Source organism: Delphinapterus leucas, chromosome 7 (genome assembly GCF_059928025.1).
Source record: "Delphinapterus leucas isolate spDelLeu-1000000601 "Yukka" chromosome 7, BTC_Dleu_Yukka2, whole genome shotgun sequence".
Classification (NCBI taxonomy): Eukaryota; Metazoa; Chordata; class Mammalia; order Artiodactyla; family Monodontidae; genus Delphinapterus; species Delphinapterus leucas.
In genome coordinates, this window is record NC_143135.1 from 50238981 (window position 1) to 50252830 (window position 13850).

The 13850-nt window shown below is 55.1% G+C and overlaps 1 protein-coding gene across 10 annotated transcripts in view; it reads right to left on the bottom strand.

The window, feature by feature from the left end:
* Positions 1–13850, bottom strand: part of PDE2A (phosphodiesterase 2A) — a 118923-nt gene that overhangs the window by 86936 nt on the left and 18137 nt on the right. For 6 of the 10 annotated variants that reach the window (XM_089915280.1, XM_089915281.1, XM_089915279.1 and 3 more), the window contains exon 1: positions 1–13850. This exon is cut by the window's right edge and continues 18137 nt beyond it. The exons of 3 other annotated variants lie outside the window; for them this stretch is intronic. In XM_089915280.1, the coding sequence (XP_089771406.1) occupies positions 1–521 (521 nt within the window). In that variant the 5' untranslated portion in view covers positions 522–13850. One more of the 10 variants, XM_089915285.1, reaches the window with a different exon arrangement.

Sequence of the window (13850 nt, forward strand, 5' to 3'; positions counted from 1 at the left end):
TTAATAAAGTCCTGGAGCCAGGCTACAGTCCCACGGCAGAGACCAGCGCAGTGAGGGGGCGGCGGGGGGGCGGTCCGGAGGGGCAGATAGATAGAGGGGAAGGGACCGCTGGCACGAACAAGGAGCCCTGGGCTTGCTCTTCTTCCAGGAAAAAGGGGGAAATCAGGGGAAATTTCAGAGGTCGCTCCGAGTCTGACAGGCCCTGGAAGCAGTAGCAAATCTGGGAGGGAGACACGTGCGCACTGACACGCGAGCGCACACACAGGCGCACCATTCCCAAGTTGTGGGTAGGGGCACTGGGCCTCCAGCACTGGGCAGGCAGGTCTGCGTTGGCATCCCCGCAAGCCAGAGAGGGTGCAGGCCCCAGGGCCACACAGTCCACAGTTCCGCGGTGGGACTTGCGAGCCCGAAGCGCAGTTCACCGCAGAGCGGCCTCTGTGCTCAGGCGCCCGCTGCAGCCGTGACGCTCCTGCGCCCCCTGCTGTCCCAGCGCGGCGGCTCAGCCCGGCCCGATTTGCCATCTGCGCGGGAGGGGCGGGTGTCGGAGGGGAAAGGGGTCAACTGGGCCAGCTCCCTGCCTGGACCCAACCGGTTCCTAGCCTCCGCTTGGCATGAGGTCGGCTGGGGCGGTGGGACGTGTCTGGACTGGAGGGTGCTCTTGGGTGTCTCCTGGCCATTGCCGGCTAGCTACTTACTTTATGACCTTGGTCAGATCCCCTCCCCAGTTGGTTTCTGGGCTTTCGTCTTCCCATCTCTTTCACAAGACTGCCGGGAGAATCAACCCCACAATGGTGTGAAGGCAGCCAGAGTCCCCTGACAGCCCTCGCTGTGGTCTGACCTGAATCCTTCCCATGTACTGCGGTCCCCTCTCTCTGCAATTCTCCCCTTAACCCTCACCCGCCACCCCTCTTGGAGGGTGACTCAGTGACCCTCCAGCTTCCCAGCTCCCCACCTCACTGGGCTGATTCATCTGGGCCCTTTCTCCCTGGGGAGTGATTTCCTCAAGGTTGAGTCATTGAGCCCAGTCCTGGGCACAGTCCAGGCACCTGGCACACAGGCTAGGCAGAGTCCTAGCTGTGTCACAGCTCAGGGGGAAGCCCTCCATGCCAAGAGTTCTCCCACCTCTCTTTCTGAGGGCCAACTCTGAACAATGCCTCTTCCCCTGCTCACACACCTTTAGTGACTCCCTACCATCAGCACAATAAAGTCCCAACCCTCAGCCTGACACGGCAAACCCTCTATGACTTAGCCCCAACTTGTTTTTTCAGCTTTGACCCTCTTGCCACCGTTCCTTAAATTTATACTTCCTGCTCTACTCAGATGCGTGACTGACTCATTCTCACTTTCAGGCTTTTACCCAGCCACCCCAACCCTAATGTCCTCTAGATCCTATCAGCCTGCTTACCTTTCAGGGGCCAGTCGGAGGCCCACCTCCTCCAGGAGGCCTTCCCTGGATGCTACCTCAGCCCTCTGGGTCCCCCTTCTTGCATCTTTCCTAAGCGTCATGTCTGGGGGCAATTTTACTGCATCTTATTTTACTGCATCTTCAAATTGGGGGCAATTTGTCCTACTTACTAACACTGTAGAAAACATTACATGGGCTAAGATAATGTAAAGGTTCTGGCCCAGAAAAAGGCCTCCCTTCTCTTCTTTTGGCCTCAGTTTCTTGCTCTGTAAAGGGAGTGACCAATGTAAGGGCTATTATAAGGACTGAGTCTGAGGCCAGTGCACAAATCTCTTGGTAAATCCTGAGCATCTGTCATCAGCTCAGTCTTGGGCTCCGGATATGCGGGTGGGACAAAGGCATCCAGGAGGCATCTGTTACAGCCACTCGCCAGAGGCGTTTGTTCTTCAGGAGAGGCCATCTCAGACCTCACAGTCAAGGGCCAACCCTGGCCTGGCACGGCCAGCATCTCTTGGGCTTTAACATTTGCTGAGCACTTACTCTGTGACTCACAGTTCATCTTCTCAACAACACTATAAGGTTGGACCCATTATTAGCCACATTTTACAGATAAGGAAAACTGAGGCACAGAGAGACTAAGTAACTTGCCCACAGTCACACAACTAATAAGTAGTAGAGCCAAAATTCAAACCCAGGCCATCTGGCTCCAATCTGTGCTTTATATTCATTCTCTGCCTTTTGAGGAAAGGCATGTGAGAAAAATGAATTTTCCCACCTCTCCTTTTGTCCCCAAGAATGCAGTCAGGGTCCTACACTCCCAGCCCCTGAAACCTCAGCCCGCCTTTGCCATGAGGAAGCCCAGCTTCAGGGGTACCTGGCTCAGCTCCACAGCCGCCTCTTTTCATCTCCCCACCTTACAGGCCACATTAAGCAGTCCAGTGGCCCAGCTACCTCAGACTCAGTATTTTAGGAAAAGGTGACTCAGCTGACAGCCTGTCAACCTGGGTACTGGGCCATTCAACCTCAGGCCCTGTCCAAGAACCAGCCCTTCCTTGTTCCTAACGATGACCCCTCTCTGGACCACTGCGCTTACAAAGCACTTCCTCACCCAGGACTGGTGAGCAGACTTTCACGCTCGTCATCTCTCCATATAAGAGTGTGACACCAGCAGGCCCTCCAAAGACCCCAAATCTGCTCCCATCCTCCATGACCATGTGTCCTGCTTCCAGGAGCCTGTCTGCGTGCCTGACACGCATCTATCCTCTTGCTGCTAGCCATGGTCAGACTCCCAGAAGCCCAGGTTCAAACCTGAGCCCTGCCCTGACATGCTGGGTGGCCCCATGCAAGGCTCTGGCCCTGTGAAGGTTGGCCTGGTTCTCTTTGAGGACTCAAGCGGCTCGGGTGGAGGAAGGCAGGATCCAGGTAGGCCTAGCGGGGCAGAAGGCAGCTCTCTGGGGCAGGCAGGCCTGCCCGGGCATGCCAGGCCCAAGGACTGTGAGCGAGGGCCAGATCCCGACGTGGGGGCTCCTCAAGAGGCAGTGTGTGTGGCTCAGTCTCTCCATGACTTGAGGTGGAGCCCATGGACTAAAAGAGGGTTCCACCATCCAAGGGGCCCTGCCCGGGGACAGTCCAAGAAGGGCCCAGGAGGAAGTTGACATCTCTGCGGGTTCTGTGTCCAGCTAGAGCCCATCCGCAGTGGGCACAGCCCCGGAGAGGGCACAGCTGTGAGCCACCGTTAGTTAGCCCTGGTGTGTGCATGTGTGTAAGGTCCTGCATGCAGGTCTGTGAGCATGATGTGGGTGAAGGCGGAGCACAGTTTTGTAAGTTTGTATCTTTGTAAGGATGTGTGATGCTTTCATTGTACAGCTGAGCTTGTGCGTGTGTACACAGATGTGTGCGTATCTACAGGAATGTGCATATGTGTGTGTGCAGACAGTATGTGTGCCCAGGTGTGAGTGTGTATGCACACATGTAAGTATGTGTATACAATTGTGTGTGTGCACAAGAGTCCAAGTATGGCACATAGATGCAGATGTGAGAGTCTGCATGTACTCAAATTCACAACTAACAGAGGTGCTGCTAACGGCCACTAGCCCCGGTCAGCTCTGTGTGTCCGCTGGCATTGGCTCCAGATGTGGCAGTGGCCCTTACAGAGAAAGAATCTGGCCGCAGGCAGGTGTTGGGGACAATGTGGATTTGGGCTCTGAGTGGGCAGGGCCTGCTCCCAGAACCCCCGCAGCAGCTCTAACCGGGAAAGAGCACAGGCTGAGTGAGCTCAGGCTCAAGGGATGAGGGGAGAGGGGTGGGTCAACCACAGGTCTCCTCCATTTCCATGTTATTTGCATACACATTTATCTTGTCTGCAGCAGATGGCCAGCTGCACGACCCTAGCGGGGGAAGGCAGCCCGGAGGATTCTATTCCAGGACTAGTCCAGGACCTGCCAGCTCACATCGGGGCTGAGGTCCAGGGGACTCGGGCCTTGGCACACCTTGGCATCTGCTCCTTATCCTCTGCAAACCCCAAGAGCCTTCTGTCACACAAGGCTGCTGCAGGCCACACACAATCATCCAGACACTCACTGTCTTTCCGTAGATACACACACACACTCCCATCACTCCTACACACACACACATACTCCTACACACAGACTCACATCCCCATACGCCTGCTCACAGAGCTCCTGCACATAGAACACTGGTGGGCACACCTGCCCTAGTACCTCCTTCAGGGACCACTGTGTCTCCTTCTCCCCGATGCCCATACCTGATGGAGTAATCTTTTCTTCACTCAAGTCTGACCCTGCCTCACCCATACCCACACGGGTCCCCACTGCCCGCAGGGTAAAGTTGGAGCTCCAGTCCTGGCCTTCTTCGTCCTTAACCCCGCCTCCAAACCATCCTTTCAGGCCCCACACTCTGCCTTCTGGCCACACCCCTCACTGCTCACCAATCCTCCAGCAGCACTTCTGTACTCTTACCAGGCACTCGACCTCCCCACTGTGCTGTCAGCTCGAGGGGACTGGACTCTTTTCCCGTTTTGCTCATTGCTGTGGCCCCAGCACCTAGAACAAGGCTTGACCCAGAGGAATTGCTCCAGAAGACATCTGTGGACTATAGGAATCGGTGGTAGAACCGTCCTTCCAACCTGATCTGCCTCCTTATGGAGGACCTGCCCAACTGTATTTGTTTCCCTGTGTGCCTCCCCCATCAGACCCAAAAGAGACTGGGTCTGATTCAGCTCCATGTGTCCGTATGCAGCATACCCAGCATGGGGCCAGGCACACACAGCAGGAGTGGGGGACAGGGGGGGCAGATGGTGACCCCCTAAACGAGACACAGGGATGTCTAGAAGGGGCGGCCACCTTGGCCAATCACACAAAGCCCACCTTTCCCAGAGAAGAGGCCTCCTGACCACCTTCCCCCATCTGAGCCCCTTGCTGAAGTCACCCTGACTGGCAATCCAGCCTCTGCTTGCACACTCCCGGGGACAGGGAGCTCACTTTCTTTGCAGCCAACCCCCTCCCGTGGGAGCTGGCTCTGCCTGGTGCCAACTCCTCCCACAGCACCGTCCTGTCAAATCCTGATCATCCCAAGCCATGATTCCCATGGGGAATGGGAAGGAAGTTGAGCAAAAGGAGCAGCAGATCCCAGCTTTCCCAACAGCTCCACCAGCCTTCCCAGCTTTGGGCAGAGGTGGGAGAAGGAGCTCTTGGCTCTCAGCCCGCCCCAGGCTTCTATAGGCAAGTAGATTCAAGGTGCTCAGGCTTCCGCAACACCAACCACTATCCCCAGCAGTCTGGGGCAGTGCAGAGGGTGCAGCGCTGAGAAACTCTTCAGCAGGCGCCACTGAGCCCCATGCCCTCACTGAGCGCACTCTTTCTCTCATCCCTCAAGCCCCCCCACACCCCATCTCCTCCCCTCACCGGGGCCTCTTGCCCTCCAGTCCGCAGGACCTTGCAGGACTGCTCTAACCCCAGCCCTCAAGTGTCCCATGGAGATGCCTCCTCCTGAGCCCTGTTGGGCAGGCTGGGTGGATGAAGGCGATTAGGTCCTCAGCCAACGGTGGCTGCCAGAATCCCACCCAGCCCTGCCTGGACAGCTGCAGCCCACAAGCTGCCCAGCTTTCCTTCACCAGCTATTCCTGGGCTGGCCCTGGTCCAGAGGTGCCTCAGGCTGCAGTTGGTCACTGACCCCAGTCCCCCATGCATGCGCGCATGCACACACACACACACACACACACACACACACACAAACACACACACACACACCAGGACTGCTCAGAGCTGAGCCCATGAGGAATGCCAAGGCACAAGAAATTCTAAGCAACAGGGACCCGAGGCTCCATGCTCTGAAAACTCCCTGCCAGCTCAGACACTGTCATAGAGGGAGCCCCAGTCTGTGGCTTCCAGGTTCCAAGAACTCCCAGAGCTTTGTGATCTAAGAAAATCAGAGCCTCTATTATAAATCCCATTATTAGAAGAGTCTGTGCTTTTTACATTCTATGAATGCAAGAGCCTGGAGTCCTGAGAATGGAGGAGCCCAAGATTGTAACATTTTATTATTCTAACTGCCTGTAGTGCCGGGACTCCAGAACCCTAGCTCCAGGGTTTCCACAGCCCTCAGAGCCTGATGGTGTGTGGGCTGCGTCTCTGTGAATACCCGGTGAGGTGAGGGCCCCTGTGAGCCCCTGCACTTGCCTTCCACCCTCCACCTTTTGCTCATACTACTGTCCAGGCCTAGGGTTCCATCGCCCTCCTCTCTGCTAATTAAATCTTAGACAACTTTAAAGGGGCAGGGAGGGCAATGCCGTCAGGGACTACCTACTGAGTGCCAGGGCCACCCGGGTGATTCTCTTATTTAATTCTCATGATATTATTAGCCCAACTTTACAGTTCATAAAACTGAGGTCCCGGGACATGAGGTCATTTGTCTAAAGTCTCACAGCTAGAAACAGTAGAACAGCGATCCAAACCCGGTCCCTTGCAAACCCACGCCTCCCAGTAGCAGGCCAACTCCTGAGAAGAGCCCGGTGGGAGGGGGCTCCCTCTTTGGCTTCAGGGCCACACTGGAGCAGCTCCTCCCACCCCAGCAGCCCCCAAGCTCCAGAAGGCAGAGACCGTGGTCTCCTCTTCACGCCTCTCCAAGCTGGAGGCAGCCCAGAGTGGGCCACGTTTCCTGTCCTGATTGATCAAAAGGAGCTCAATCCGCAAAGACTCCATGTGGGACCGGGAGACTTTTGTTTCTAGGCACCCGTCGCTATGGAAGCCAGGTGCTGCCAGCCCAAGGCCTAGCAACGAGGCCCCGCGTGGTGCAGGGCGGAGGGCAATTGTCAGGGACTTCGGAGGCTGCCAGCAAGAGAGAGGGAGGGTGGACCACTCCCCTCTCCTGGCTGGAAGGCTGGACCCACTGCCCTGGCTGGGCTGGCAAGGGGAGGAAGGGAGGCAGAGGGGGCAGGACCAGGCAAGTTCTGAGAGACAGAGACCCAGAGATAAGGGCAGAGAGAGACTTACAGAGACAGACTAAGGGGGTTCAGAGACAGCGAAAGGCAGAGACACCATCAGAGAGAGGGAGATTCAGGAAGGTGGAAGAAGACAAGAGCTGAGGCTCAGAGACCACTGAGACAGACAAGCGGCAGAGAGGGACTGACTCTCAGACAAGCCCAACTCCTGGGGAGGGAGAGGGAGGAAGCCGCAGGGGAATGACAGAGATGGATGGAAGTGTGACAGGAGGAGATAAGCCTGAGGCAGGAGGCAATAGAGACAGATAATAAAGCAAGAGAGGACCAGAAATGGAGGGGCAGGTGGGGTAACACAACGTGGACTGGAAGGCAGAGCAGGCAGCGGCAGGGGCAGTATGAGGACAAGGGCACCGAGAGCACAGAGTCCTGGGCTGGCCCCAGTCCTGAGCCCCTCCTCCTGGGTCTGCCCATCTGCGGCATGGGCATCACCAGCCTTGTGCCACCAGCCCACCACACTGCCTCTCCCCCAGAACACAGAATCATCTAGGAACAGACGCTCAGAAAAGAGGCTGGTCAGAAAGGTTCCATGTGTCTCTTACTCCCCAGGGACAGGTCTTGTGCAAGCTCGTACAGTGAGGCAGTATCTGGAAGAGCAGAAAGTCAGGCCTTGGGAATCCCAGTCCAGAGCGCACTCTCCACCCCCATCCGAGTCAGACTAGGCCTTTGTTACCTGTGGAGGCACCATCAGTACAGACAGGCAGACTCGTCCCCCTACCAGAGTGACTGAGAAGACGACAGAGCCTAATATGGAACCCCCTTTACTTCCTTCTTCCTCAACAACAGGCCCTGTGTCAGGGCAGTGGGGACCCAAGGATGGAGCGGACAGCATCCAGTGGAGAGACAGCTCACAGCTCTCCCTCTCAGGGCTGCAACTAGGGAAGACAAGCTCTGGGGAACTCAGAAGGGCATGGCCCCTTGGGGGCAGGGAAATGGCTGGAACTGGACAGGGAACATGTCATTTAATCCTCACTGTAACCTGTTACAGATGAGAAGACAGGAAAGCGACTGCCCTAACCACTACCAGCCAGCAGGTGACTGAGCCAGGACTTGAACCCAGGTCTCCTGGGGTCAGTGAAAGTTGGAGGGCCTGGCGGAAGCCCCTCTGCCAGGGTGGGGGCAGCTGCTCCAGGAAGGGGGCGCTATCTAGGCCTGTTCAGGGGTACTTCCCAGTAGGAATGTGAGGAGGGTCCCAAGCCCTGCTCTGGCCACCACTCCTCCCAGCACCAGCTGTCCCCCTCCCCATGTCAGAAAGATGATAGTGCTTGGCTAGACTCTGTCACCTGTCAGGTACTAATCTCTCTCTCTCTCAGAGCTAATTTTTCCTGTGATTGTTAACACTGTCAGTGGCACCTGGCAGCTACTCTGGGAGCTTGTGTGCCCTCAGAGGCGCCCCATCTGCCCCCATCAGCCTCACTCTCTCCAGACTCCTGAGGGAGGAACCAGCAAAGACTAATCGCCTACTGCATGCCCGGGTGATAAGACGCACTCTACATTCATTATCTCATTAAATTGTCCCTTGAGGTCTCTGAAGGCTCGCCTCCACCTCCTGCAGCTCCTGACCCCTGGCCTCCCTGCCTGCCCTCCCCCGACCTCACAGCGCCCACCCCAGGATCAGCCTCTGGGGCAGGGTAACCCCACAGCAGTAGGTACACACAGGTGTCTGGGAACTGGCAGTTTCATTCTCGGCTGCAGGGCCCACGGTGGGGGGCAGTGGGGAGAGCAAGGGGAAGGTGTAGGGTCAGCAGGCTGAAGGTGAGAGGGAGCGGAAAGGGAAAGCAGGGGGAGGGGCGGGCAGGGGACCCACGCCAGCCTCACTCCACATACACACACCCCGCACGCTGAATCTGGGCCACAGCCCGGATGATTGACCCACGGTGCCACACTCCCCTGGGCCTAAGTTCCTGGAAGGCAGCGCTGCAGGGACGATCGATCGACTGCCTCTCAACCTCTTCCTACTGCCTGGAGGCTGCCTCCTCCATGCAGCCTCCCAGGCTGATCAGTGTCACTGTCAGGGTGAGAGTCTGGGGGCCGCCTTTGGACAATAAGCAGTGACTCCCCTCATCCCTTCCTCAGCCCAGCACTCTCCCTATTCCTCAGGAACCTGGTCCAGGTAGGGGCCAACATGGAGGCTGGTGTGTGCATGTGCTAAGTCAGTAGAAGAGAGGAGTTGCAAATGCAAAAGTGAGCCATGCGACCTGGGTTCAAATCCCAGTTCCTCCATCTTCTGGATATGTGACCCTGTGCAAGTTACTTAACCTCTCTGAGCCTCAGTTTTCTTATCTGTACAGTGGGGTTACCAATAGTACCCAACTAACAGGATGAATGAGATTATACATGCAGAGCTCTGGCACAATGCTTCACATACAGTATTTTTTGATACATGAAAGCTTTCAATATTGTTACCGTGAGCGTGTATGCGCATGCATACACATGTATGCATGTGTAAGTTCCCTTGGAAGGTCCAGGGGGGATTTCTGGCACTCTAGCAAAGGGGCGTAAACTGCTCCCTAACCCTTGACTCCCCTAGAGTAGGGTCTGCAGCCACACTTTCAGCTCAGTCACAGAGAAGGGAGAACTGCTGCACCCCAAAAAACCCACCAGTGCTGGGAGAGGCTGTGTAGGAAAGATGGATGGCTTGGCGGCCACCAGGTAGGACTGGGGATTAGGAGGCTAACGGCCCAGCATCCGGAAAGGAATGGGAGGGAGACTGAGCCATGGGGCCATCCATCAAAGCTGGCAGGCCCAGCAATGCTGCACAGCGGGACGGAGAGAAGCAAGGGACAGCTTCAGGTAAGGGAAGTGTAGACGAGCCAAGGGCCAGGCAGCCAGGCCCAGTCTAGTGCTGACCCATTACTGAGTGATTATCTTGGGACCTCAATTTCTTCATCAGAACAATGGGACCAAATGTCTCTCTCTGCCCAGATACATTCCAGCCTCAGCAGGCCCAATATCAGACGCGAGGGCCGGGGAGAGCCCTGGGGAGAATGTGAGCAGCTCAGAGATGCCCTTACCTCTTGGACCAGTGCCCAGTTCAGTCAAGGATCCCTGAGGGTGTGGAGTAAGGGGATGTGGCACTGTGTCGGGGCTGGCAGCCCAAAGACCCAAGTTTGATTCAATTTCTGACCCTAATCTCTTGCTGACCTTAGCCAAGCCCCTGACTTCCCCAGGTCCTTCCCTGGATGCCCTCCCCGACTAACTTCCCACCCACACCCAATCCTTCCAAGGCAGGAAGGGCCATAAGCACAGCCCTTGCCTATGCAAATTTCATTAAAACTGAGGGTAAAGTCACCCATGCGCCCTCCCCACTCACTGGAGGTAGCAGTTACCTGGAAAAGTTCTGGCCAGCAAGTCTGGGGCAAGAGGTCCTAGCTGGGGTCTAGCTGGACCCTGACAGAGCCCATAGTCTCAGTCTGTCTCGAAGGACCTCATCGAGCTTAATCAAGTCACTTTCCCTCTCTGAGCCTCAGTTTTCCCATCCCTAAAATTAAACAAGCAACAACAATAAAATTCTTCAGGGGCTCCTCTTACCCTGTGGGACAAACTGCAAACTCCTCACTGTGTCCACTCCTTCCCAGTCCTTCCCCAGACTCCACTCCTCCTGTGCTCCCCACTGCAGACCCCACACTTAGGCTGTCCTGGACTTTTATCAATCTCGCGTCCCTCTTTAGGTTTCACCTCTGGACTCATGCCTTGTGGTTCACCAGTTCACCTCCAGACTTCTGTCTGTCTGTCTCTCTTTTTTTTTTTGGCTTGCAGAATCTTAGTTCCCTGACCAGGGATTGAACCCAGGTCCCAGCAGTAAAAGCACTGCACCCTAAAGACTGGACAGCCAGGGAATTCCCTGGACCTCTGTCTCTCCAGTGGAAAATCCCCTCCTCACTCAATAGGTCTAGAAGAAGTATCACCCCCTCGGCAAAGCCTTTTACACAGCCACTGGCAGAGCTAAGCCAGACCCCTCCAACAGAGCCACCAGTGGCTGACACACCTTCTCTGGAGCCTAGACCAGGAAATGTCTATGTCCCCATTTCACTCTGAGCTCCCAAGGGTGAGGGTCAGGCTGGGCCTCATTCCCAGGGCGTGAAGGTGGTGGGCCTCCAACAGGGAAGGGGCTAGGGACATGGAAGGAAGGAAGGAGGAAGAGAGGGAGGAATGAAAAGAAAGAGATAAGAAAGGAGGGACAGAGAGATACAACTGTCCTCAAGGTCCCCTTGCATCTGACAATCTGAATGAACTCTAGTCCACTCCAGATGGAGCCCCCATGCCTGGTCCTGCCCCATCTCCCACTCCCCTTTGGCCCCTGTCACACACCAGTACAAAGGCCCAGAGTCAAAGAGGTCTCTGGCCTCTGCCGCTGCATTCTGACTGGAGGCTAAGAACATGCCTGGTCGTCATAGTGATGCTGCGATGCTGTCATCAGTAATTCATCACCCAGGCCCTGGGAAGCCAGTGAGGTGTGAGGAGAGCTGGTCAGAACTGATCAGAGCAGCCACTTGGGGCAGGAGCCTTGGGGCTGTGGGCCTGGGGGAGGGTCAGGGATTAAACTTTAATGGCCCAATCCAGCTGTGTCCTTCCCTCAGCCTCCCAATGCCCTGGTAGGAAGGAGGAGCCCAGACCTTTCCCCAGTCTGTCCTGTGCACCTACTGTTTGTCCATCTCAGTCCAGCCTCAGAGGTGGGGGTCAGTGAAGGCTGGGATAGGAAGTCCCCACCCCAGGGCTTGTGAGCAGTGTCCAGGCCCTGCTGTCCTCAGTAGAGCAGGGGAACATCCCTCCTCATGTCACAGGGGTGGAAGGAAGTAAACCCATATGTTGTGCCCTCTCCAAGCAGGCATTCCTAAGAAGTAACTCATTTAATCCTCCCAGAAAACCTTCAGGGTCGGAATTATTACTGCATTTTGCAGATGCCTGGATGTTCTCTCTGCCTAAATCCTTCCAGCCAGTTCCATCCTAGCTGGATGGGGAAGCCTTTCAGGATGCCCCACACAGCACTCATACCCCCTCCTCTGAACTCCCAGTGATGGTGAGCGAAGGTTCTGGTCTCCCCAGTCAGACTGGACTGCTGGCTCCTCCTCCCAGCCAGGGTTGTGTAGGGCATACACGGTAGACCCTTTCATCCCAGCAACTCTCCTGGCAACCGGAAGACAGAGGCTGGGGCTGTCCATGGTTCTGAAACCTCCCAGGCCTTTCCCTGGAAGTCTGGTTCTTTCTGTTGGAAGTCACCTGTTCCTCTCAGCCTGGGAGAGAAAGGCCAGATGCCACCTGTGAGATACCCCTGCCCTCTTCTCACCTAGTTCCTTTATTCACAAAACCTTGAAACAAGGAACCCATATGGCGCTGGAAAATGGAAATGAACCTAACATGCTTCACTCAACAAGCATTTATTGAACACCTACTATGCGTGGCCCTGTGAATGGAGCTTGGGATACAATAGTAAACAAAACAGTCCTAATTCCTGCCCTTCTGGAGATTTTGGTTCTGTAAAGTCAGTACTGTGGTTTGCTTTACATGTCACATTAACCCATTCGATCCTTACAATATATACAAAGGTGGATATGCCCATTTTACAGTGAAGGAAATGGAAGCTTAGGGTGATAAAGGAACTGCCCAAGGCCACACAGCTAGTATCCAGTAAAGGTGGGATTCAAACTGAGGCTTGACTGACCCCAAGTCTCATCCTTATTCTGTTCCTAGGTGGAGAAGGGGTCACAGACATAGTCCCTGCCCACAAAGAGTTCATAATCTAGTTTACCTGTCCCAGTTCTCTAATCAGCACCACTGGAAAGTGTTCCTTGAGTCTTACCTGAATCCCTCCTGCTGCAGCTCTGACTTGCCCTCTCTTTGTTGGGACCTCAGCGGGGCAGAGGACCAGCTTTCATCCCCTTGCAGACACCTGGGGTCCTTCCATGAGCTCCCAGCCCTTTCTCCACCCCTACCTTGCACAGAGGTCTCCCTCCACAGGAGGGAGTGAGGTGCGTGCTCTAAAAATACCTTAATCCCTCCCTCTCGTGCTCTAATTAAGCTGAGTGAGTCATTACTTTAAGTAATTTATTGCTAGTTACATAATTGCTTTAACATTTGGGTCTAGGACTGGGGAACAAAAGAGCTCCCCTTCTTTTAGGGGAATTGCTAGTCCCCAGGGGAGTTTATGACCCGTGGTGGAGATAAGGACACAAGTGGAATCATGTTGGACAAGCCCCTGCTCCAGTCTGGACTGATATATGGTCATTTCCACCTGGGCCCCAGAGCACACCTGATCCATGCAGGGGCAGGTTTTGGGGAACACCAACTCCCTAATCGCTGTCACCCACTCTGTAGATTTCTGAGGCCACCACTCCCAGCTGACCCAGCCCTCAGACCCAGAGCCTACCCTCAGGATACTATGGCCTGAGCATCCCTTCCTTTCCCTGGCCTCTTGCCTCTTGGCCTCTACCAGTCCACGGGAACCAAGGCTCAGAAAGGGCAAGCCATTCCTTGGTGTCTCTCAGCATACAGAGGCAGTCCCCTCTCTGTGCCCAGGTTGTCAGCTCAAGGAAACCCCAGCACCTCTCACAGCCCTAGAAGGAGTCACCTCCAATGGGGAATGACTGCAAAGGGCACAAGGGAAGTCTCAGGGGATGATAAAATTATGCTTTCCTTGATTGAAATGGTGGTTATATGACTGTAGAGATTTACCAAAACTCATTGAATCATATACTTTAAATTGGTGATTTTCTTGTATGTAAATTATACCTCAATAAAATGAATGTAAAAAAAATTTTAAAAAGCAGTCACACCCCCACCTTCTGGGTCCCCATCGTATAACAGCTGTGCAAAATTGGCAGCCATGTAGAAACTGAGGCAGGGAGGTGCAGAGAACCAGCTACAGAGGGCACATAGTAGGTGCTCACACTGTAGATGTTGGTTTCATTCAGTTCCAATTAGCAAGGACTC